The sequence below is a fragment of the Camelina sativa genome, chromosome 2 (genome assembly GCF_030686135.1).
Source record: "Camelina sativa cultivar CO46 ecotype springtype chromosome 2, ASM3068613v1".
NCBI lineage: Eukaryota > Viridiplantae > Streptophyta > Magnoliopsida > Brassicales > Brassicaceae > Camelina > Camelina sativa.
Genome location: NC_141881.1, coordinates 10425455 through 10450620, shown reverse-complemented (window position 1 = coordinate 10450620; position 25166 = coordinate 10425455). Strand labels below are relative to the sequence as shown.

Below are 25166 nucleotides of genomic sequence, written 5' to 3'. Positions count from 1 at the left end.
CCGCAGCCATTTCAAACAGATCAAAGACCAGATCAAGGTCTGGACAAAAGGTAACAAATTAATTGACGAGTATGTTCGTGGTCTAACTGTGCGCTTTGATGAACTTGCTATCCTTGGAAAACCAATGGACCATGAGGATCAAATCGAGAAGATTCTTGCTGGCCTTCCCGAAGAATACAAGCCCGTTGTTGACCAGATCGAAAGCAAAGACTCTCCTCCCACCATAACTGAAGTCCATGAGCGCCTCCGCAATCGTGAAGTCACACTCCGATCTGCTGCCACATCCACTGCCTTTCTGGTCTCTGCTAATGTCGCTCAGTACCAACGCCGTAGTGACAACAACAACAACAACAATTACAACTCTCGCAACAACAACCGTTCGTCGCAATCCTCTTCCCGCTACAACAACAACAACAACTGGCAAGGTACCAACAACAATAACAATAACAATCGCTCTTTCAGGCCGTATCTTGGCAAGTGTCAGATCTGTCACACCCAAGGTCACAGTGCTCGTCGCTGTCCACAACTCCACTCCATTCAATCATCTGCTCCTCCTCGCTACAACAGCCCATTTACTCCATGGCAACCTCGCGCCAACATGGTGGCTAATATGTCCTCTCCGGCTATTTTGGACAGTGGTGCCACTCACCATATCACCTCTGATCTAAACAATCTCACCATTCAACAACCATACAATGGTGGTGATGATCTCACCATAGCTGATGGCTCGACCATGCCTATCACTCACACTGGTTTAGCCCTTCTGCCTCTGATGAAGGGAACCTCTTATAGAGTGCTTGAGTCATCATGCCTTTGGAGATGCCACACGTTCTGCCTCTGATGAAGGGAACCTCTTGACATTATCAAGAAAGTTTGTGGATCACGCTAGAGGAAACCCATCAGCTCTTATACTACTCGGCAAAGAACTTTGGGAAGAGACAAGGGCGAATGGGAGTCCATGCTTTGCACACTAGAAAAGAGTCCCAAGAAGAACATTCAGGATCTCCTGAACTCGTGTTATGACGGTCTTACTGATCTGCAACAAGACGCGTTTCTTGATATAACATGTTTCTTCAGATCACAAGTTTATAAAAGCAATGGTGGACTCATCATGCGCCACTGCGCCACTGGTGATGATGGAAGCATCATTGAAGTTCTCGCTGACAAGTTCTTGATTGAAATCTCAGGCGGTCGAGTGGAAATGAATGGTTTGTTGTATAGGCTAGGGAAGAACCTGGCTTCACAAGACCAGTACTGGAGGCTTTGCAACCAACAAGATATTATCAATGCATTGGAGAAGAAACTGGTGAGAGACCAAACTTAGATTATAAAATACTTTCAAATCAAAAAAATCTGTAACAAATGAATTGTTTTATATTTTATTTGAGGTTCTTTCTAACAATTTTTTTTCTGCTTTTATATATAACTTAAGGTTTCGGTAGAAGGTGTGTTAGAGGTATCTTCCTGGACATATCTCGCGTAACCGAGAAGAGACCTTTGAGAAGTGAAGCATTTGTTGACATGGAAAAACTTCGGTGCCTAAAGATATATAGTTCTTGTAATGGTGTTCTTGAATCAGACAGCAAATTATCACGCGAAACGGACTTAAATTTTCATCAGAAGAGGTTCGATATTTCCACTGGCTGAAATTTCCTTTAAAGGAACTTCCAAGAGACTTTGAACCCAAGAATCTTATTGACCTCAAGCTTCCTTACAGTCAGATACAACGTCTTTGGGCCGGTCCTAAGGTGCGTTTGTGATGATAACTAAAAGTCGAAATGTCTTTATGTTGTTAATTACCCTCTGAATATCTATCTGTTTTTGGCTACAGGATACGACAAACGTTAAGTGGGTCGATCTCAGTAATTTAGTAAACCTTGAAGACTTGTCAGGTCTGTTAGGAGCTCAAAATCTTCAAAGACTGAACCTTGAAGGCTGCACAAAGCTGACTACATTACTGGAGGAGATAATGAAAAATTTGACAAGCCTCGTTTACTTAAACTTGAGAAGCTGCACAGGTCTCGTGTCCTCCCAAATTTAAAACACTTATACTCAGTGATTGCTCCAATCTTGGGAGGTTTCAGATGGTTTCAGAAAATCTAGAAGTTCTACATTTGGATGGTACTGCGTTAAAAGAACTTCCTGAAACCACCAAAAATCTCAAGAAATTAGTCATATTGAACCTGAGGGGCAGCAAAATGCTACAAACTATTGTATTCAAAGTATTTAAAAAAACAAGAATTAAAAAGAATCACTCTCTTTTTGTTGATCTTTAGGAAACTCTCTCAAAACCTAATGCTTTTCTTGTTCTCTCTAAAACCTCATAAGTTATGCCACACATTGGCATCTCCTTATATAGAAACCTATTCCTATTAGACTTCGTATATTTAGATAACTACTAAATATAACTTGTCATTATCCTAATTCTTTAGAAACCACAACTTGGTAGGATTATGATTCCTTATGACTCAAGCTTTCTTCAAGCTTAAGTCAACACAAACTCTTCCTGATTCTCATGGGATGCGGCAAGCTCTTCAAGAAGTGATACTTTCCGGTTGTTCAAAGCTCCAAAGGTTTCCTGATGGCATAAAGAAAATGAAAATGATGCGGATTCTATTGCTTGATGGGACTGCAATAAGCCAGGTTCCGCAAGTATCTCCCTCTGGTATGAGTGGCTTGTCCTTATTACAACGGCTTTGCTTCAGCGGAAATACTATGATTCAAACTCTCTGACGCCCACACTGGCCAATTTTATCATCTCAAGTTTCTTGACTTGAAGGATTGCAAGAATCTCCCATCTATTGCGACACTTCCACCAAACCTTGAGTGCTTAGATGCACATGGTTGTGACTCGCTGATGACAGTAGGCAGTCCACTGACCTTTGTAAACCTGACAGATCAGATCCATTCTACATTCATTTTCTCCAACTGCAACAATTTGTATGAATCTGCAAAGAGCTGTATCATCTCACACGTCAGATTCCTGTAATTGATCTCTTCATTATTGCCTCAATATTCCATGTAATTACTCCTTGGCTGTGTATATAAGTTGTATTCATATCATTAAAGTGAAAGATACAAGAACCAATTCAATAAGTGTTCATAGAACCAAGTTCTGATGACGATGACGGTAGCCAACAAGAAGAAGAAATCTCTTGCTTACCTTTTGAAGACAATTGCAATGTTTATCTTGGAACAAAGAGAGTGATTCGGATCATAATATCGATGATGAAGTAACGCAACGTTTTTCTCTCGTAGCAGTTTCTACAGAGATACAGACTCAATGTGACTCTGGTGCAGATGAAAGATTCAATAGTGAATCAAAGCTTGAAGCAAATCGAAGACATCCTGTGATGCCTCCAGTGAAATTTAGAGATGAGAGAAACCAAGGGATCAATGGTGAAGGAGATGCAACATGCTTTTCATTTATTTTAGAGCTTTATCAGGTTTCTTTTTGTCCGCAACATTATCTTGGGCTTCTATATGTTTTGAGCTACAAGAGATGTGTCTTCCAGTGGAGATGCTAATGTTTCAAAAAGAACCTGGTTGCCACGCATAATGGAATTTTTCGTCCCAAACCAAATCCTTATTACAAACAAATCCAAACTACTAAGAAGATACAATAATAATGTTCATAATCACAAAAAAAAAAAAAAAACACAAACACCAATCCAATATAAATAAAATTACAACAATTCAACCTTTATTTTGATCTAAACTTTCATTCAAAGAAAAAACCTTTGATCCGACTTGGTGGTTGAGCCAAGCACAATGGAGACGTTACTGTTATAGTGCGAAAGCAGCACTGGAACCATCTCAAGCAACTCTTCAAACTTTTGTTCGTCAAGACAACTTCCAAACCTTACAACCATATTCTCTAAAGTATTTGTGCTTTTAAGCACAAGTTCCATGAAAGAAGCCATGTGCGTCGACTCAACATTCTTGCGGATAATGTTCTTAAAGGCCCTCGCTTCCGAGCTCCAGGTTTTATCAGTTTTCGAGCCATGACATTGCAAGTAGTAGTCAAAATAACCGTCCTGTACGGCATAAAAGATTTTTCATTTATGCAAACAAAGTGTCAATATCTTGGATTACTGAAACTCGAATATGGTTAGAACTGTCAAGGAAAATAATAGAGGATTATGGTAAATATACCGGTAAGATGGGGACCTCATCCTTTACGTGCACGGTTAGCTTCTTTAGCATACGTGAGACTTGTAGCAACTTTACTATACCAGGAATTACATATTGAGAAATCATTGTCTCAAATGTCAAAACTTTGCATCTGAACAACGGAAGAGAAACACGACGAAGCTGGACAACAGATAAAATCTAGCAAAAAAAAAAAAAAAATAAACAAACACAAACATAATTAAACATAAACATATGTAAAGAAACACCAAAACACAGACCTAAACTAGCACGGAAGCAAGACAAGAATCATTGATTAAACCTCTAAAAACGTACGGATTTGTCAATTACCAATCACAAAAGCGATACCAAAAGCGTTATAAAACAATTAGAAAATCATTCTTTTATTCAACTTTCATGTACCACGTCTCTTTACTTCAAAGTTTTACAACAGATAAAATCTAGCAAAAAATAAAAATAAATAAATAAACAAACACAAACATAAACATATGTAAAGAAACACCAAAACAGAGACCTAACTAGCACAGAAGCAAGACAAGAATCATTGATAAAACCTTAAAAACGTACCGCTTTGTCAATTACCAATCACAAAAGCGTTATAAAACAATTACAAAATCATTCTTTTATTCAACTTTCATGTACCACTCTTTACTTCAAAGATAAAGATATATAAAGAAACACCAAAACACAGACCTAACTAGCACGGAAGCAAGACAAGAATCATTGATAAAATCTCTAAAAACGCACCGCTTTGTCAATTACCAATCACAAAAGCGTTACAAAACAATTACAAAATCATTCTTTTATTCAGGTTTCATGTACCACTCTTTACTTCAAATGTTTAGGTTACATAACAGCTTACGGCTAAAAAAAAAAAAGACAGCTTTGTGTTACCAATCGTAGTCAATTCGGGACTTAGCTAGATGTACCAATCAAAACGAAAGCCTAATGAAAATGAAACCACATAGACTTTGCAATTGCTACCGAATGATTCTACAAGTAAGTAGAGTATATGATTATGCAACTTGTAAGCTTGACCATATCATACTGGTGTATCCAAATAAAAATACCTTGATAAAGTTTTCCCCAAAGGTAAGCTTCTCGACATTCTGCAGCTTCTCTATCATGTTTTGAGCAAAGTGTTTATCAAAATCAGCATAAAATCCTTCATCTGAGTCATAGACAATGTCTAGTCTAGCTTCCGTTAGAGACGAGACATCGACTAAATTACATGGCCAGTAGGGAGGGACGGTCAGACTGAGACTATGGATATGTGGTGCTACAATCTGTACTTGCTCCGCGACCCAAACGTTGCTATAGATTTCTAATGTTGTCAAACACAGCGATTTGCTGAGATCAAGAACCTTGAGCTTATAGAAACGGCACAGACGCAGCGTTAAGCTTTCGAGCACGGGACAACCAGATAGAATCTTATGCATAGTAGATCCGTCAAAGAGGATGCACTTACGCAAGACGAGCTCCTTGAGGGATGTCCAACATACGGAGCTACGGGGAATCATCTTATCTTGAAACGCTAAACGAAGGGTGAGTTGCTTGACAGAGGGATTGATGTAGAAGGAATCAGGCACAGTATACTCAGCAAGAGCATGTGCACCTAAATCCAGCGTCATATTCTCTACGTTTCGGGACTTGGCGAATTCGATCCAACTTTCAATGTAAGGAGAATTCTTATACCCATTAAGACAGAGGTGGAAACTCACCATCTTGCGAGCCTTGTAGCGAGCTAAGGTTTCGTTGATATGTTCGGCCAACAGGTACCTTTCCCCACACCATTCGAAGTTGAGACATGGTGTACCGCACCATACATGCCTCCATCGTTTTGACAAGATCGAAGTACGGATGGCCAATTTTGTCGGAAGAGAGGAGAGTATAGTTTGGAGGATCTCATCAGGCAGCGCGCTGATTAAATCTACACCCTCGCTTGAATCATCTCGGAGGCTAGGCTTTCTTACAGCGGCCGTTGCGCCGCCGTCTCCGTCTCCCTCCTCGTCCGGCATTCCCTAACAATTTTCTTAGGGCTTGTTGCTGAACAGTTTCATTCACATATTGAGAAAGCCTTCACGTTGTTATATAATTTTACCCTGCCCAATATATTCATTTTCGGCCTAATATCTTATTTAAGCCAATCAAATAATTTAGTGTCATATGAAATTAAATAAATATTTTTTTTAAACTGAAAAAGTATTAATTTAATTAAATCCAAATCAACACATAATCTTGTTTAATTATACTAATCTAAACCATAATTCTCGTTTTTTAAAGCTGGGTTGGTAACTCTTAAAAACAATTGGCCACCAATTCAGGATGGGGAACCACATTGTAAGCAAGGATTCTTCGAACGTATACCACTAACCCCCTACGATGTTCGATCGAAGTCTAGAGTAAGATTAAGTCACCTAATGATTTCAATATAAATGTTTAGAGAATTCAACTATATAGATCAATCACAAAGATAACAATCCCTTGGTTTGAAAGTAAAGTATATATAAAACTTTAAGTTAATTTAGAAGCTCAGTTACGAGGACGAGTGCTCTCAGTAGTCCCACCGACACCTGACATAACTCTAGCGACATCACCTGCTGAAGCTTCAGGCTTCTTCTTGCTGTACAAAACCATGTAGCCAAGTCCACCGATTATTACCGCTCCAACCGCTGCCGCTCTCACCGGACATATCCCTAACGACTTCCGCTGGCCCAACACTTCACTCGACTGCCTCGCCGCTTGTTCTGGCCCCGCCATTTCCCTTCTTTGTCTATGTTAATTCTGGTGCCTTTCTATAAAAGTAGTGTCTATCTCTCTCGCAAGTTAACTTCTTCTCTACTACGTTTGTGTTGTTGAAAATTTGGAATATATTTGTAGAAGAGAAAATGTGGGTTATTATGGTCAACCGCACTCGTAGGATATTCTAAAGACTCGCTCATGTGTTCTACCTATATTTAGCTTCACAATATAATATGTCACTGTCTTAAGAAATTTGGAAGTTCCCAAATTTATTTTAGGACAACTTTCACGCCATCGTACATTTATTAAGAGAAATTCATGGAAACTGATTAATTTGTCATTCATGAATCATGAATTACTTGTCCTTTGTTATTTTGTAGTTAACTTGGACGCAAATTGGAATATAAACCATCCAGGTTTGAACGGAAGTCTAATTACAATGGTGAATTACAGAAGACTTCACTATTATAGTTTTACCCTAATAAACGTACACCAACAAATTTTCAATCTTTCTTGATACACACGGTACATACTTACTAGTTACCAGTTTTGATTTTCACCCAGCTTAGAGTATAAAACTATATTCTCGGTGAAACTATAGTTCGTGAAGGACTTTGAGGTAAAATGGAAAATAAACGAGATACCTATTTATGTAAAATGATATCTTGCGGGGTCTTTTAGATTCCGAGGTCAAAACTCGGAGGATCACTCAGTAAGCAACCTCTTGTGCTGGCCGATGAGGTTTCTTGCACCATTACTTCTTCCCTAGATGCTGCTGCAACTCAGATAAGCGAAAGAAACAAAATCTTTTAGATTTCAACAATAAAATTAGATATAACCATAATAACTGTAACTACAGTTTTGTATACTAAATGGCTACCTATTTATATTTGGATTCAGTTAAGCTCTACAAGTCTAAAAATTTTAAACTCCAGAGTTACCTTTAGTTGAAACAGACTCCATCTTGTGGCTTTGGCGGGTATCAGATTCTGGAGGTATTAAAAGCACTGATGTTTTCGGGTTAGTATCAGAACATGTCTCTGTAACATTCCGTCTCTGAAGAATAGAGAGTATCTGATTAACTGCACAGAAAAGAAAAAGCTTGGTTATAGTATGTTCTCATGAGTTGGTATTATAATGAAACAACTTAACGAAAAACACAAACATTTAAATGTACATTTCTGACCCACCATCACGTAAAGGCTTGCGTGGAGGAACGTCCATGCTTAACTTATCATTCTCCAACCTTGAATATGCAGCAGACCTTCCTGCACATTCACACAGTGCCATTTTAAGGAGGACAGGATATGTCAGATTAACCTACTGCAACATCAAACAGTAGAATGATTGGAATATTTCTAATTTTGAGGAATGTGGCTTTACAGACATGATTTCAACGATTCAATCCTATTTTACTGATCAGTTGCTTGGAATTTTTTTTTATAAAAAACGCAACATCTTACAGAAGAAAAATAAGACAGTTTTGCAAAAACTCCCATATCTTACCATCACAAGGAGAGTTGATCAAGGGATGGCTATTGCTTTCTTTATCAGCTGAGCCAAGAGGTACAGTGCCTGCATACGTGTTGCTGTTAGTCATAGCGTGAACAAAATCAACAAGTATTAACATACGGATGTGTTTTTATCAAAAAATTTACTTATCATACTAGAGAGAGCAAAAAACACATGAGAAAAGTATTATTATCTCTAATAACATGAACTTTGACAAACATATTCTATCCATCCTGTTAGAGACTTTATCAGATAAAAGGTGTCTCAAACTCCAGAAAATCCTCGAAAAGCATCAATCTTATTCAATAAGAAGGGACATTATTAAAACGATTTAAATAGAGATCTGGTCTTCAGGACTTATTCGTACAACGATTTAACTGTATCATCCATCGGTGTGATTGATAAAATATTGACATTTACCAACACTTAATACGTCAACCACCTTACAGTGTTCCAGATTTATCCAGCAATAGATGGTTGAATTAAGCATCAATTTTTAAATATAGTGAAATGCCAAAGTTAAGCTATGAAATGGTTCAACATTTTGTTTTCCAATACATTGTTTGCAAAAATATGTCAAAGAAGGGAAAAGAAAGCATCAAACCTTTCGTTGTTGACTTATAGTGTCTGGAGTCAGTGCCCCATACTTGTGCAGTTCTCTCTTTTTGAATACTAAAATTGTAGAAGGAAAACATTATTACTAGGAGTAGATAAAAGGCATTAAAAGTTCTTGGTAGGAGTAGAAGAGGGATTTACAGTTCTCCAATAATACAAAGGTACTAAGTACTAACGCAAGTAAATTCTCACCTCTAATTATATTGTGAGATGGGCTGAGACTTTTCGAAGAAAATTTATTCACAAGGTTAGGTTTTTTCTCATCTGCCAGAATAAAAGGAGAGATAAGTTGAACAGTCTTTTCAAAAGGTAAAACTTCCCTACAAAAATCGTAAGAGTTGGGAAAACAGAACATCATACCACCATGAAGGGAACTTTTCTTGAAATTTGGCCTGAGAACTGCAAATGATTTGCGCGCAGAGCCTTGATCACTTGGTTCAACCTTTACCTTTATATCAATTGAAGCCTTACTTCCATCCTTAGGATCGCCTATATCCACAAGGTATGCTTGAAACGTGAGTGTTTCACCTGTGTCCACAACTTCCCCTGCCTTTAGCATCCTGCTTTCAAGTAGATTATCTGCCTCATCATAAAGCATCACCTGGTTTACAAAAAACACTAAGGTTAACTCTGAGACCTTACTAAACAAATGAGCATAAGAGAAAGATATATGATGAAACTGGAAAGCATAACAAATCACTAATCCAAATACCAACGTTACTGGTCCACAATTGTTCTTGTGCAAAGAAGCAAGTAAGCTACAGATCTGCTAAAATCACTCAACTCAATTTTCAGAATTTGTTCTTCAAAATCTTCCAGAATCCAAATAAAACAAAAGTAATTACAAAAAGCTCATCATATTCAATAAAACAATCAAACCTGGAAACCAAATCAAAGCATCATTTGCGTTAAGTGTAGCTTTGTATCATATTCTTCACTAAATCAACAATCACCAATTTAACAGCCAAATCCACATAAACAATCTCGGATTATAGAATAATTCGCGAAATCAAACAAGCACAGCAATCTCAATCGACCAAATCCAAGTTAATCTAGTGGGATATATTATATACGAAGAATCGCAAACGAAAACTGAAGAGAGAGAGAAAAAAAACCTTTCGTCTGGTGAAATGCAAATCAAGGAAGCCGTCGTGATAGACCTTACGCTTCTGCTTGATGTGTTTCGTATACATCGCTATCCATCTCTTCTTCTCCGCCATCTCCGATATCAGAATCGCGTTTTCGCTGTTTTGAATTTCAAAATTTTTTGGACTGCGGCAGTCTGAGTAGAGTGATGATGACTGAAGACGACGATTGATTAACTTTATTATTACTTAAAACCCGCTTAAGTTTTAAAGCTTGTAACATTACACCCCAATACTTTAAAATGAGTCTATTTCTCCCCTCAAATAAAGGACAACGAGATTAGATTACGAAGTTTGAAGTTTAAAAGAAAAGTAATGAATTGTTTTATTATTAATATAAAAAGGGCCTATAGCTCAGTGGTGGTAGAGCATTCGACTGCAGATCGAGAGGTCACCGGTTGAGCCCTTCTTTTTTTTTATATTAAATATTTGTATATTGTATGTTTACGAAAACCCTTTGTAAATATAATGTATGGTTTTCTCTCATCCATTTTTAATCTGTGAATGATTTAATTAAAGTGATAATTAGTGTGTTAATGAATGATCACTACAAAAAACTGGTTATATAGTTACGGAGATATTTGTAGCTATAATCATTATTTTGTAGCCAAAAGAAAATTGTTACAGATTTGCGACAAAATTAGTTAATAACTATTTGGTCGTAACAAATTTTTACATCATAGCTAACTGTCGCAAATTGCTACAATTTAGATACTAATGTAATAGTAGCAAATTGCTATGAAATGTCACAGTTTTCTGTAGGTATTTGTGAATTATATGTAACAATTAGCTTCAAAAACCCATAAAATGCCCGTCATTAATTTATGACAGTTGCTACACTGTAATTAGTGTTAAAATGGTTACGAATTACTACGCTATAATTGACCCCTGTTTTACAAAATTTATTTAAATAGATTTATATATAAAAAATATTGCATAAATTATGGAAAACATTCATTACACAAAACATAATATATTTTGGTTAGACAAACACAAATAATGGCTCAATGCTTTAGAATCAGATTCACTATAATAATCTCACTCATAGTGGACTATAATAAATCACTCCTGTCACACACGATCCATCGCCATTGCCAGTGGTGGTTAATCTCATTAGACTCTGAGACCATCAGCAACGGAGTAACGGTAGAAGATTACTTTAAAAAAAAGAAATATATTATTTTAATTATATTTATACATATTTTATTTTTTAATTAATATCAACCATTAATTTATTGACATCTGTCAGTATTGTCTGAGGAACATTACTTCCGAAAGCACTTTGAGTACCAGTTCTTTTCTGTTTTTTTTCTCTCTCCTTTTTTCATTAATTTTTTATTTATAACTTTTTTGAGAGTACTCCTTAATGGAGATGCCCTGAGCAAACAGATACTAGATCACCTTCAGCATATTCATGCAGAAGTTTCTTCACTGTCGCTACATTTTCTTCCTCAAAGTAGCATTCTGCTTGGCACTGATCGAATCGGCACATGTTTGCTTTTATATCCTGGCAAAAGAATGGCTGGCGTCTCAAAAAGAACAGACTTTAGAAGGTGCAAATTTGATAAATGAAATCCCATTTGTTCTCTTTATCGAATGCATAAAAAAAAAAATCTGTAGGGACTGCATAAGCTAGAAAAGGTTTTTGGGGCAGCAAATTTATAATATTCAAGCACCTTGATCCTGGTCCATTACCTGTGCTTGTATCTTCTGCTCAGTCATGTGGTGCAAGACTTGCTGGGTAATGGTGCAAGCCAAAGGATATTCCTAAGATCATTGAATCATCGTACGTCACATTGGATCCTAACACAAAAGGAGCTACAATCATATAACTGAAGATTTAAGGGATTTATGTGACCATTTCTGTATTTCAAGAGACTGTAGAACACATATTACCTCTCTGGTCATAACCCATGTTGTATCGAAACACTTTCTTGTCATAAGCTGGATGCCCTTTAGCTACCATCAGCAAAAGATATTGATCAACAGCACAACCATTACTTATGTGAAACTCCAAGAAATATTGCAACAAGGGTAATAAGAATTAGAAACCATTCTTTATTTACTGATCATGAACTCTGAACAAAACCTAGAGAACTTCACTCTCAAAGCCTAAAGGCTCCCAATTAACCAAACGGTAAAAACCTTATTAGTTTATTTTCCACCTTCCTTACTTCTACTATCCCAGTGCCTATCAAAGGGTTTGGATTCTTTACACCAAACCTTGGTAACAGAACATGATTCGTCCTTGTTACTATTTCAAGTGTGAAATCTATATATACATTTTTTGAGACATTTAGCAAATAAATTTTGAAGTTGGAACCTATTTACAAGTATGTCATTAGCATTAATTATCAATTGATTTTTATTTAATTTATTAATATTAAATTTTAATTTTTGGAAATAAGATTTCTTTTCCTAATAAAATTTCCAAAACAATAGGAACCACTCCTTTTAACATTAAATATTAAGTTTAAAATAAATTTAATTAATATTAAGTTTCCTAAACAATATTTTCTCCATAGAAACATTTCCTAAACAAATTATATACACACATCTTGGGTCCATTTTAATAACCAAAATTTATTTAAAAAAAACAATGTGGAATTTATGTCAAACAAATAACTGTTAACAACTTTTATTTGCATTTCACTACAAAACTATATATACTAAAGTTAACTGATTCTTTATATATAAAACATACAAAACTACAATACAAAATTATCTTGTACATATATATATCTAAACAATTTAAAATAATAAAAATACTACTATCTGTAAATAAATAAATAAACACACACAGTATATTCCTTCTATAGATCACTACTTATTCAATTGTATGTTATACTATAATATAAAACAATAAACCTCAAACAAAATACTTTCTAATTTCTATACTAACTAATATGTCTATATTTATAAGGTTGTACATTTTAAAAAGTACAAATTAAACATTAATTATATATATAGTTAATTCCTTCCATAGATCACTACTTATTTAATTGTATGTTATACTATAATATAAAACAATAAACCTCAAACAAAATACTTTCTAATTTCTATACTAACTAATATATCTATATTTGTAAGGTTGTACATTTTAAAAAGTACAAATTAAATATTAGTTATATATATAGTTAATCTATAAAACAAATTATATTTTTTATTTGAAAATAGTCCGCAGGTGATTATCTAGTAAATATTAAGAAGACTTGCAATATTCCAAGGCGTCCAATATATGAGACAAGATATAGGTGACCATGGAACAGATCATACCGAGTCAATGATACATTCAATCCAACACTAGGTCTCCTAGATTCAATTAGATGAAACAAGAACTCAAAAAATGAATTCACTTCCTGTTCATTAACGTCAACAATTCAGATCACAACACCATGATATTAAAATAAAACACCAATAATGGTTCAAAAAAATAGATTCTTACCTCTGCTATAAAAATGACGACCATAAGGAAATCTTGTGAGCTGACATTTTCTTGATCGTTCAACATCAGGAACCTACAACACGTAAACCAATTCAATTTAACATAGTGTACACGGACACAAAGAAAAGTGAATACTGAGCACACAATATCATCGAAACAAAAATAATATAAAAATTTTTAAAATACCGGCTCATACCTAGGGCGAGAGGGGCGGTGACCATGGGACAATTTTTTTTTTTTTTTAAAATCCTTAAGCAAATGGGATCTAAGAAAAGTTAAGAAACAAAATTTATATTGAAAACGGTCTAAACAAAATTATATGCTTAGGGACCAAAAATTTGTTGAGACGGGACTGACTACAATATGTGACATTATGTGTTGTGTGTATTTGTGCCACAATAATTTGTGTCTCTAAATTTGTAGCAAATTTGCTTCAATTTTTCTCCGTTGCTATTTGTAATTTTCTAGTTACGTTTAGTAACTAACTAGCTACAAAATTTATTATTTAAATTTTTATCACTAATTTGTAACTATTTATAATTAATACTTATAATTTTGTCTGTAGCAGAAAATCGTAGCTATATGATCATATTTTTCTAGTGGATTATGCGTATCAAACTTCAATAAAGGTCATGTGATCTCGTTTCTTATATTCTCATCCTTCCTGAAATATGATATAGTACTAAAAGTAAGTCAAACACGGTGGATCTGCAAGCAAAAGCTCGTCTTGACAAGTTTCACTGAGGAATCTGTTAAAAATTCTTTCTTCAACCAGTTCATGCCACTCTTCGATTAGAATCTGCTTAGCAAGAAGTATGGATTTTTATGTTGTGCATTTGGATTGTGTTTCTTCTCTAAATGAGTCAAGGATGGATTATGTGTCCAAGTTTAGCGTCTCTGAGCCTGTCTTAAGCTTTGTTGGGAGAGTTGATTCCCCTGAAGACCCCTTGGTGAAGATATATTGTTTGCATAAAGAATCAGTCAAACAGTGTACACGTCCAGATTTAATACGAGTTCAGACTGCTTCTGATTTACAACCAAGAGCAGTTGTGAGTGTTCCACCAGCCTCTAGATTAGCCTCTACATTAGCCTCTACATCAGTCTTCCGTCCTAAGCTTGATCACATTGTTGCGAGGGAGATTTGTGATTCATTTGCACCGAGTGGTAAGGGCAGAGAAGCAATAAAAGAGTGTCTCAAGTTGTGTTTCGAGGATTCGATTATACCTGTCTTTGAAAGTTCCAAAACCAAAACTATGTTTGAGCAGATGGATGAAAGCAACCTAAGAGTTCTATTAATTTATTTAAATTTGTTGAACATTTGGTTTTATCTATTCATAATAGTAATTTTAGCACACGTAACACTTTAGTAATAAATATATATTAATTGTTATTTCAAAGACATAGTCTATTGTAGAATTGATGCATAACGCACAACCTCTGATAGTTATCAAAGTTACAATAATAATTAGATTCTTAGGAAATCTTGATTTCAAAGACATGCATTTAGAGAACATTTCAATGGAATTTTAATGCATTGGAGTCTTTTTTTTTTTTGCTTTATACAAAAAGACATGAGAGAATGAAAAATCGATTACATTGCTCAAAGCTCTCATAAGTCGAGGTTAGAAAGAGATTTCACCCAAACATGAAATGTTAAGAGTGCATGGTGAGTACATGAGAACGACTATTAATGTAACTTTTTCTAACCAAATAACCAATTAGGGTTATTTGTTTGTGTATTTTTTATTGATTTGACAAACTATATAAGATTTGAAAATGTAATTTGTGGATCTCAATCTACAAATTTACTGCTTTAAACATACAATTGTTCAGAATAATAAGGTTTACCCTCAATATTTTAGTGAGTTATTGATTATTGAATTTTAATAAATTCAAAAATTCGAAAAACTCACTTACTATTGGATTATTGATTGAAATTTCCAGGTCAAAATCATGTATTTTAGATATAGAAGTTGAAAATTTAGAAATTCGGTGTTAGTATTTAGTATCATCTCTCATTGGGTCTATTAAGGATTTGGTTTCACAATAATGGACTTTAACATATCGTAAATATAAGAGGGTGTTACTCTTTTGTGTATTTTAGTTCATTAAAAATTGTATATGATTGAAAATATTTAATATACTGATCTAAACATTCAACATTCAATATGTGGATTTCAACTATTTTGGTGAATCCGTTAAAAATAACATGATTCTCATTCGTCGTGGGTACTATGGCGGACATTCTGATGTCGCGAGAGCGAAACAGACGAGGATGATGATGCAGAGGAAGTCTCTGGATTCGTAGCATCCTCAAATTTAAGCATTTTTATTAAAAATTTGAAAGTCTTTCAAAATATATTTAAATCTATTTCAATTATATTAACCCTTACATAAATCATAATTTTGACTCATATTTACAAATCCTGAATATAATACCATATCATATTGTTTTTTTTTTTTTTTTTTGTTAAAGGGCGTAATACCATATCATATTGTTCAGAAGTTTAAAGTTAATGTTCCAATTAACTTGGATTTCCAAATCAATAAATTTAAACCCTCACTACGTGTTTTTTTTTTTTTTTACAAATGCTCAAATCTAAAGGTATATATTTATTATTTCAAATCCTACATAGGTTTCTAAATCATTAAGAGCCATAAAAGCATAAACCAATAACAAACATTTTGTTTTTGTATTTTTAACTTGAAGTCTTTCAAAATCTATTAAAATTTACTCATGCAATAAAAATAACCAAAAAAAAACTTATGTCGTAAATCATGTGAAAATGAATAACACTACATTCAAACCAGTGTTCTAAAAAATGTTCTAGACATTCACCCCAGTTTAGGTGCTAGGCCCTCTAGTAAAGCCTAGATAAACACTTCGACTGCGTCAAATCGTATAAACATCGTACCAATGTGTTTGAATCTTATCTACCAGTGCAAATCTTCAATATTTATTTTTTAAACATGTCTGAGTTGTCGATCCAACAACCATTATTCAGAGTTGGGCTTATTCTGGTATGGTCAATTTAATGGAAAAGAACTGAGTTTCAACGAAATGTCTCTGATAATCTTATAGATCCCCAAATTGGTACACTCTTGACCTTGAGGTTTCATGTATGCAATTCCTCCTTTATATAGATTTGTTTGATGCAGCATTCCTCTTTTATGGAGAGATCACTTACTATCCCATCTTCCTCTTTGAAGAAAACCTTCCCATCAGTCTAGCTACCTTGTTTTGTCTCAAGCTTGGAAGCTGAGGTATCGATCATGTCTCCTAGCCATATTACTACGTTGTGTGGTGTGTCTTGTGCTTGCGAGATTCGCAGCTATGGAATCCTTTGAACGTCACAAAGTCAATTGGCAGTGACTAACTCTTCACTTCATAAGGTACTCGTGGATGCGTTACTTCTCTTTGGCTCGCATGTGGCAAGTTGGTCTACACCTATTGTCTCATAGACCATTTGATCCCATCCTCAGTACTCAATTTTGCCTTCCTTATTGTTTTTTTTTTTTTTTTTGGTGGGAAAAAGGAGACAAAGTCTCCTAAACTTATTCAAAATAAAAGAAAAGAACTACACTCGAACACGACGTGGATACGCAGACCCAGCCGTCAGGGCCGGTCTTTGAATTTTGGTGGTCTAAAGCATAATTAAATAATTTATTTTTCTATATAAAAAGTAACAATTTTTTTTTAGTAAAATATTAAAATATAACTGAAAACATTTAAAAAAATTATTGAATACTTTAACAATGTAAAACAATATAAAATTTAATTTTTTTCTAACTTGTATGCAACAAATTTATTGATTAGCTTCTTATAATCGAGTTTTTCGATGATATCTCTCGATAGACATCATTGGTAATCCAAAAAAAATTGACATTATTATATAAAATAAGGATTAAGGAGAATAAATAATTAAAAAAACAAAAGCTTACTCAGAAGCAGCAATGATCAATGTACTTGTATCAAATTTCTAAATTTTAGTTTTGTTTGAAAAAGTTAAATATATATCTAGTTGTCAAGTTAAATCAAATATTTGTAAAGCTTACTGATAAAATAGGAATTAAACTAAAAAGTAATAAATTAATTAAAACAAGTTCGACTACTCTAAAAGCAAAAAAAAAAAAACCAAAAACCTGTAAACGAAGCAGACAAAAACAAAAAACCGTAAAAAAAAATTGAAACCGTAAAAAGAAGATAGCAGCAGAGTTGATGCTGGAACGAGTCGAACTCAAGACTTGCCTCGTAAATGCATGACACATATCCAGCAGATCCAACTAATCTCTTAAAAATGTATCTCTTAAAAATATTTTTATATCGTGTGGCCTAAAGAAGCTGCTTTGCTTGCTTTATGGGTGGACCGGGCCTGCCAGCCGCATCCGCTCGCAACTCAACAGAAAGAGAGTCCGGACAAACATCCAAAAAATGAAAACCCAACGGAAAAGAAAAGGCATAGTTGGCTAAACCATCAGCGAGATATATGGTTAGCTTCCCTATAAACATCTGTAACCCGGACTAGCCAGTCCCTTGAAAGAAAGCCATAGCACAGACGTACTAGGAAAGACATGGGGTGAGAATCACTTATCCCTGACTGAATAAAACCCACAACCATCTCTGAATCTACCTCCAACTCCACACACCGCATGTTGCACTCCCAGGCGATGCAGAGACCATAATATACTCCCCCACAATTCTGCTAAAGGCGCATAACAAATCCCGATATTCATAACAAAACCTCTACACCAGTCCCCATTATTGTCTCGTAAAACACCTCCGGCAGAAGCATAACCCGGATTACCTCATGAAGCTCCATCAGTATTCAATTTTACCCAACCCTCACTTGGTCTCTGCCACGAAATCAGTCTCTCCTCCCTACGCACCTCTGATACAGAACCCCCTAGATTCTTATGTGCTTTAAAGATCTCCAACGCTTGCTCCTTTACGAACTTAACTCTATCTCTGCATTTGCCTTGGACCTCGAAAACATTGCAACACCGCCATTTCCATCCCCACCAGACAGCCACCGCAAATAAAGTAGCCCAGGGACTCTCACCGGTAACACGATGCACCCCCAGGTTTGTGTAAAGCCATTCCAAAAGAGACATATTAAAAAAGCATCTCTCCTCTGTCGAGGAACTAGGCTATTCCAAACACCTGACATAGCAGGACAATCACGAAGGACATGGAGTAACGATTCTTCACCACTTTTACAAACTTGACAAAACCCATTATCACAAAGATGTCGTCGCTGATGCTCCATGTTAGTCATAACCACTTGATGCATACACAGCCAAAGAAACACTTTCATTCTTTCTGTTGCAACAACCTCCCAGACCCGGTCATATAGCAGCTTCAACTGTTGTCGAGGTGTATAATCCCTCATCAGCAGACAGTAAGCAGAGCGAACAGAGAACTTCCCATCAGACGTCTCTCCCCAAGAGAGCCTATCACGTCCCCCTGTAACACTATCTACCACCATAGCCACTAACTGCAGCCTAACATTCTCTGAAACATACGGAGATATACGACTCCACTGCCAACTTGTACCCATCTGCCACAGATCACACACTCGCAGAGACTCAGACCCTACTGGTAACAACCCTGTAACATAATCCTGGAGTGGAACTGTCAACAACCACCTATCCTCCTAGAAACGAATACTACGTCCATCACCCGGAACCCAACTCACCCCCGGTCTTACCACCTCCTTAACACACACATTAACACTTCTCCAAGTAGCAGACCATGTGATTTTTGGAATAACGCAAGAGGGATCCTGAATATCAGTGACCTTATACTTACTTCGCAGCACCCTAGCCCACAAGCTGGTTCTGTCATTCAATAATCGCCAACCTACTTTAGCCAAAAGTGCCTTATTCATCATCCTTGCTGATCAGATCCCTAGCCCCCCGTCACTTTTCGGCTTACAAACCTGATTCCAACTCAACAGATGTTGTCTACGCTTATCAGGTGTATCTCCCCACAAGAAAGAACGGGAAGCTTTATCTAAACCATCCATAATCGCCTTTGGTAGAGCAATGGTGCTCATAGCATGAACCGGGATCGAAGAGAGGACCGCTTTAGTCAATGTCACCCTTCCAGCTAAGGTTAACACTTGTCCCCTCCAACCCGATAACCTCGAAGACACTCTTGCAAGGGTTTCTCCATAAGTCTCTTTATCTATCCGTTTATGTAGTACTGTCATACCAAGGTACCTCCTCCAAATCTTGTGTTGACTTTATGCCACTCTCCACCGTAATTAAGCTTTCCAAATCCTGAGTAACATTACTAGAGAAAAAGATTTTTGATTTCTCTAGGCTGACTTTCTGACCCGAGGCATTACAAAAACGTTTAAGCACCCCTCCGAATAACTCGAATTTGAGCAACAGAAGCTTCAGCAAAAAGGATAAGGTCATCGGCAAAGCATATGTGAGAAAGTTGAAGTCCCCTCCCCCCCCCCCCCCGAGATAAAAAGATAGGCTTCCACTCCCCTGTACCAACTGCTCGATCTATTTGGTGACACAAACGCTCCATACAGAGCACAAACAAATACGGAGTTAGAGGATCTCCCTAGCGAAGACCTCTTAAAGGCTTGAATAATCTCGTTTTATCACCATTCAATAGAACAGTCATGTTGGGACCAGTCACACACTGCATAATCCAACCCACCCACTCCTCCAGAAGTTGGACTACCCTCAGAGTATCTTCAAGGAAATCCCATCTGATCCGATTGTATGCTTTCTCCAGATCAAGTTTTAAAAGCATCCAACCTTTTTTACCTTTCTTGCGCCTCATGGAATGCACTGCTTCCTGCACCACCACAATATTATTAGTGCTTAATCTCCTCGGTATGAAACTCGATTGAGCTGGACCAAGCAAATTGGAAATCGCTTTCTTCAACCGCATGACCATAGTCTTTGTAATGATTTTGAATAAAACATTACACAGGCTTATAGGTCTGAACTGTGTGATCTTCTCAAGCTTCTCCACCTTCGGTATTAAAGCTACTAAGACATCATTCGACCCACTAGGCAACTAACCCGTTTCAAAAACTGGAGAACAAACTGCTTGACAGAATCACCAACAATGTCCCAGCAATCTTGATAAAATACTGGCTGATAGCCATCAGGTCCCGGGGCCTTAAACTTACCCATACTTCTAATGGAGGACTCCACCTCCGTATAGACAAAAGGTTTAGATAATGCTGACAACTCACTGTATGAAAACCCAGGGAATCCCTGAGGTGGAAGGTGCTCAACAACATCCTCAACATCATCTAGAGAGTAGAGTCGAGAGTAGTAGCTCACTGCCAAGTTTTCCAACTCACCACCATCAAAAAGCCATCTGCCTGTATCATCTTTCAACATTTCAATCTTGTTCCTGCGCCTTCTAATGATAGTCGAGGTGTGAAAATATTTGTTGTTGCGATCCCCACAAGCCACCCACTTCTCCCTTGACTTCTGGAACCAGAGTACTTCCTCCTGTTCCAAAACTGCATCAAATTCCTGAATTAAAACCGCCTCCTCCGTCAGGAGATCGTCTGACTGACTCACCTCCAATCTATCTTGCACATCCTTAATCGCAGACACAAGTTTCTCCTTGCATTTTTGAATATCACCAAAAAATCTCCTTGTTCCAACACTTCAAAGTCGCCTGCAGCCCCTCCAGTGCATGTGGAGTAGATAAATCACGGTTCCAAGAGTTTAGAAGCAACTCCTTAAAGCTCAAGTGTTGTAACCACGCTGCCTCGAAACGAAAGGGCCTCCTACTTGGATAATTCTTTGTCTCCGGACTGAACTGAAGATAAAGAGGCACATGATCAGAGGAGAGAAAAGGAAGATGTGTTACTGAGGCTTCCTGCCATCGTAACCGAGTAAGTACAGAGCAAAACACTCGGTCTAGTCGTTTAGCAACATAATGTTCTTGCACACGCCCCCGATGCCATGTGAATCGATTCCCCTTGAAACCCATATCAATAAGGAAACACTCATTGATCCAATCCCCAAAGGCAAGTGAATCAGCTGAGAGTCGACCATTACCACAATCTCTCTCATCAACACGGACGATGGTATTAAAATCACCACCCACAATAAGAGGCTCTATAACTCCCTGTATCTCATCCCGAAGTAAACTCCAAAGACCACTTCGACGACTAACAGATGGAGCAGCATACACTACTATAACATGTAAGACTTCCACACCATCAACAAACTTGGCATGGATAAACTGATCAGACGAGTTAACCACCGTCACGTTCCCTAAACCCGACCTCCATAACAACGATATCCATCCACTCTGACCAACCGAATCCACCCTATAAGCATTATCAAATCCCAATCCGTGACAAATACGCTGTGCTCTGTCGCCACCCGCATGAGTCTCAAACAAGGCAAGAACATCTGTTTTATACTTCTTAAGAATGTACCGAATAGATTGTCGGAAATTGGGTTTGTTTGCCCCCCCCCCCCCCGGCAATTCCACAACAAGCAATTCATCATCACTATGAGATTTAACATCACCACACTTATTACCGGGGCAAACCCTTATTCGCATCTGTCCTCCACCATCCTCTCTGGTGGAAGATTCTGCCCAACCATCGCCGGAGCTCCAATATCAATTACCAAAGGCCGGGCGTCCCCATGCCTTCTCTCCCGACAAGCTCCCCGGTGTTCTGCACAACATCCTTCACCGGATCATTAACAAGCACGCCGCCGGACCGATAAACGCCTCCATCCTTGATGCGTAGTCTCTTCCCCGATGCATTCAATGCATTATCACTCGTACTTGCCTTCCTTATTGTTGTTGTTGTTTCAAATGTGTTTAGCTTTGTTGATTTGAAATTTTAGTTATCTAAACTCTTCAGCTCTATAACCACGTCATCTACAAAATGGAAACAAAGCTTAAATAAAAATGTTATTTGAATTATTCTTTTTTTGTCTAGATTTTTTTTATGATTTAATATTTTCATTATTCTTATGCATATTTTGTATAGTATTTATCTATAATATCATATATAATAATTTATGTTGTGAATGGCTAAACAACCCAAAATCTCCTAGATTTTGGTTAGGCGTCCTAGGTATTAAAAATTGGCTTACCGCTTGTAAATGGTTACAGCGGTTGGGGCGGACAAATCCGTTTGCGTACTGGACCGTTTTTTGTTTACCATTCAGCAAATGTAGTCCGCAGTGGTGCGATCCAAATAAAGCAGAGACAAGACCGTAGCGGACCAACTGCAGACCGCTTTTGCATACAAATAGAGTTGGTCCGCAGTGGTCTGTACTTCTCCTTAAAAATAGAGTCGTACAGACCGCAGATGGATTTGGCCGCCCTGACCGCAGTTACCATTAATATCCTAACATTTTTTGAACATAAAACCTGAATATTAGAACTAGTATTCAAAAATTATAGAGCAAACAACATAAATTTTAACGGTAATTTTAAAATCAGTAATTAAACGACATATAATTTATTTGGATTTCCAAATAAATTAAAATTAATAGTTAATTAGAATCTTGAAAACATTAAACCAACATAAATATTAAATTGAAGAGAATTAGTAGATATGTTTTCTCATCTATATAAGACAAATTGATCTATTACGTACCATTTCCATCGAAATTATATTGAGTACATTACTTCGGTGGAAAGTATTGCAAGATAAATGAAATTAAGAAGATCAAATTCCAAGGAAGAAAACAAGAATTTAATATTTTTTGTGTTGCTAGAAAATATTAGGTTGGTTGAAAAGGAAATATAGCCAACCTAAGATATTTTTTTGATAATGAAAGTGATGGCTTGCTATTCTTTTTGCTACTTATAGGTTGAAATATATATACTTAAAAAGAATTTTGTGTTTTGTTTCTTCCTTTTCAGAATCTTTGGTGTAGTCGTGTAGTGAATGAGGCCGATGAATATCCCGAGTGACAAGGCTTGAGGAGGTGGAATCGACCATTCTAAACTAATTGATAGTACGTACTTCATAGTATTAACACGCTCACGTATATAATAACATTTGTTTATCATTTGAACTCGATTTCCTCAGATTTGGTATGAGCGACGGCAGTATAGCTAGAGTGGGTTGTTTGGAAGAATGGAATGGAAGGGCAAAAAAGTTTCGTTGCAACATTTTCATTACGGATTTTAAACGTGTAAAAAAAGATAGAGTTTACGGGGGGGGGGGGGGGGGGGGGGGGGTCATATATTTTTTCTTTTGAGATTAATGTGGTTGCTTGTCCAAATAGTTTTGAATATTAACGGTGGAAAAAATCTAGCAATACCACAAACAAAAAAGATTCTCAAATAATAGTTCTTGGTTGATGAATCAAAAAAAGAAAAAAAAATGAAAAAGAGAGCAGCAATGACAGTTTTCATGAATTCAAAACTTAAACTAAAACAACTTAGTTGTGTGACGTATACTCAAGAAACTATATATAATAATTAATAAACCAGTGGCATATTTAAAAATGGAGAGGTAGGTATGATAGTTATGGGTAATAATAATTTATGGCGTGATTATATATAGTTTATAGAAATGTTGGTTTTTTAGTGGAGAGTTTGAGAGGATCGGAGGCTAGCACCTCTATGTCCTTGAGTTCTAAAGAGACAGGCCCTGAAACCTAGTGGAGGAGTCACAAAAGTGTGATCAGAGCGCGATTGATGGATCGTTAATTGGCTGGGTACTCTACTTCTTTTCTTTCCGGGGTTTTCGCATGCTTGTTCCTTTTTTGTATTATTTTTTTATTTTTGGTTCAAAATCGTTGCGTATTGTCCCACATCGTCAAGCAGCAAAACATACATTTGTATACATTTGATATCTGATACATGGCGCCATAGGCCCATTCGATATTAACTCTATTTTTTTAGGGAGAGAGTCCATTATGGCAGTTCACTGTCCGGAACTCTTGAGCGTCGCCTATGTACCCCACTATAAACAGCTTAAAACTTTTGGCTCAAGTTCTTTTATTCTATGTGATAGAACTTCTTCTTAATATTTCCTGCAAGAAAAAGACAAGAGTACACGTTATTATGTTTACTAAGAGAATCAAACTTTTGTCTCCAGTCTTTGTTTTTGTTTCAAACATGTTGTTCTATTTTGCGTACGGACGCAACAAAATGCTAGAAAGACCTTCCACCGTTACTGTTGTTCTGTTTATGAAGAAGAACCTATATAGCGGTCTGCTAGGTTCCTTTTTTACCCTAAGTTTTTTTTTGGTCTGTTACTTGGGCATGTCTAAATAGTGAACAGAAACTATTCGATTACATGTCCGTGAGAGAGATGTCCAATAGTTCTATATGAACCCATTGGTTGTCCTTGCATTATCTTAAATTTATTATTTTCTTACCAGGAAAGATAGGCTAACATTATCTTGTGCGATTCTAATTGTTCATTGTAAATTTGCACCCACCGTGTTAGGAATTTTCACACATATGGGCTTTTTTTTGTTACACGCCATATATATGATCATCTTGGAAAAGGTGCAATAAACCTCATAAACCTAGAAGTTCGAAACCAGTATCTCTTTGTGTTATCGTTTGATTCCTTAGG

At 36.5% G+C, this 25166-nt stretch overlaps 1 protein-coding gene, 1 long non-coding RNA gene and 1 pseudogene across 3 annotated transcripts; all 3 read right to left on the bottom strand.

Annotated features, from left to right (window-relative positions):
* Positions 1-3564: 3564 nt before the first annotated feature.
* On the bottom strand, positions 3565-6235 carry LOC104720482 (putative F-box/LRR-repeat protein At3g18150). Its single transcript, XM_010438379.3, has 3 exons — positions 5223-6235; positions 4156-4332; positions 3565-4037 (listed from the first exon to the last, which is right to left on the bottom strand). The coding sequence occupies exons 1-3, from the start codon at positions 6168-6170 to the stop codon at positions 3726-3728; spliced, it is 1437 nt and encodes a 478-aa protein (XP_010436681.2). The 5' UTR covers positions 6171-6235; the 3' UTR covers positions 3565-3725.
* A 1055-nt stretch (positions 6236-7290) lies between these two features.
* Positions 7291-10311, bottom strand: LOC104720472 (uncharacterized; annotated as a pseudogene). Its single transcript, XR_015578028.1, has 8 exons — positions 10137-10311; positions 9382-9622; positions 9214-9285; positions 9011-9078; positions 8401-8469; positions 8085-8162; positions 7836-7976; positions 7291-7669 (listed from the first exon to the last, which is right to left on the bottom strand). The product of XR_015578028.1 is annotated as an uncharacterized LOC104720472 (transcript).
* A 1116-nt stretch (positions 10312-11427) lies between these two features.
* Positions 11428-12393, bottom strand: LOC147948414 (uncharacterized). The gene is made up of 3 exons (XR_015573660.1): positions 12063-12393; positions 11862-11969; positions 11428-11673 (listed from the first exon to the last, which is right to left on the bottom strand). It is a non-coding gene; the product is annotated as an uncharacterized LOC147948414 (long non-coding RNA).
* Positions 12394-25166: the final 12773 nt, after the last annotated feature.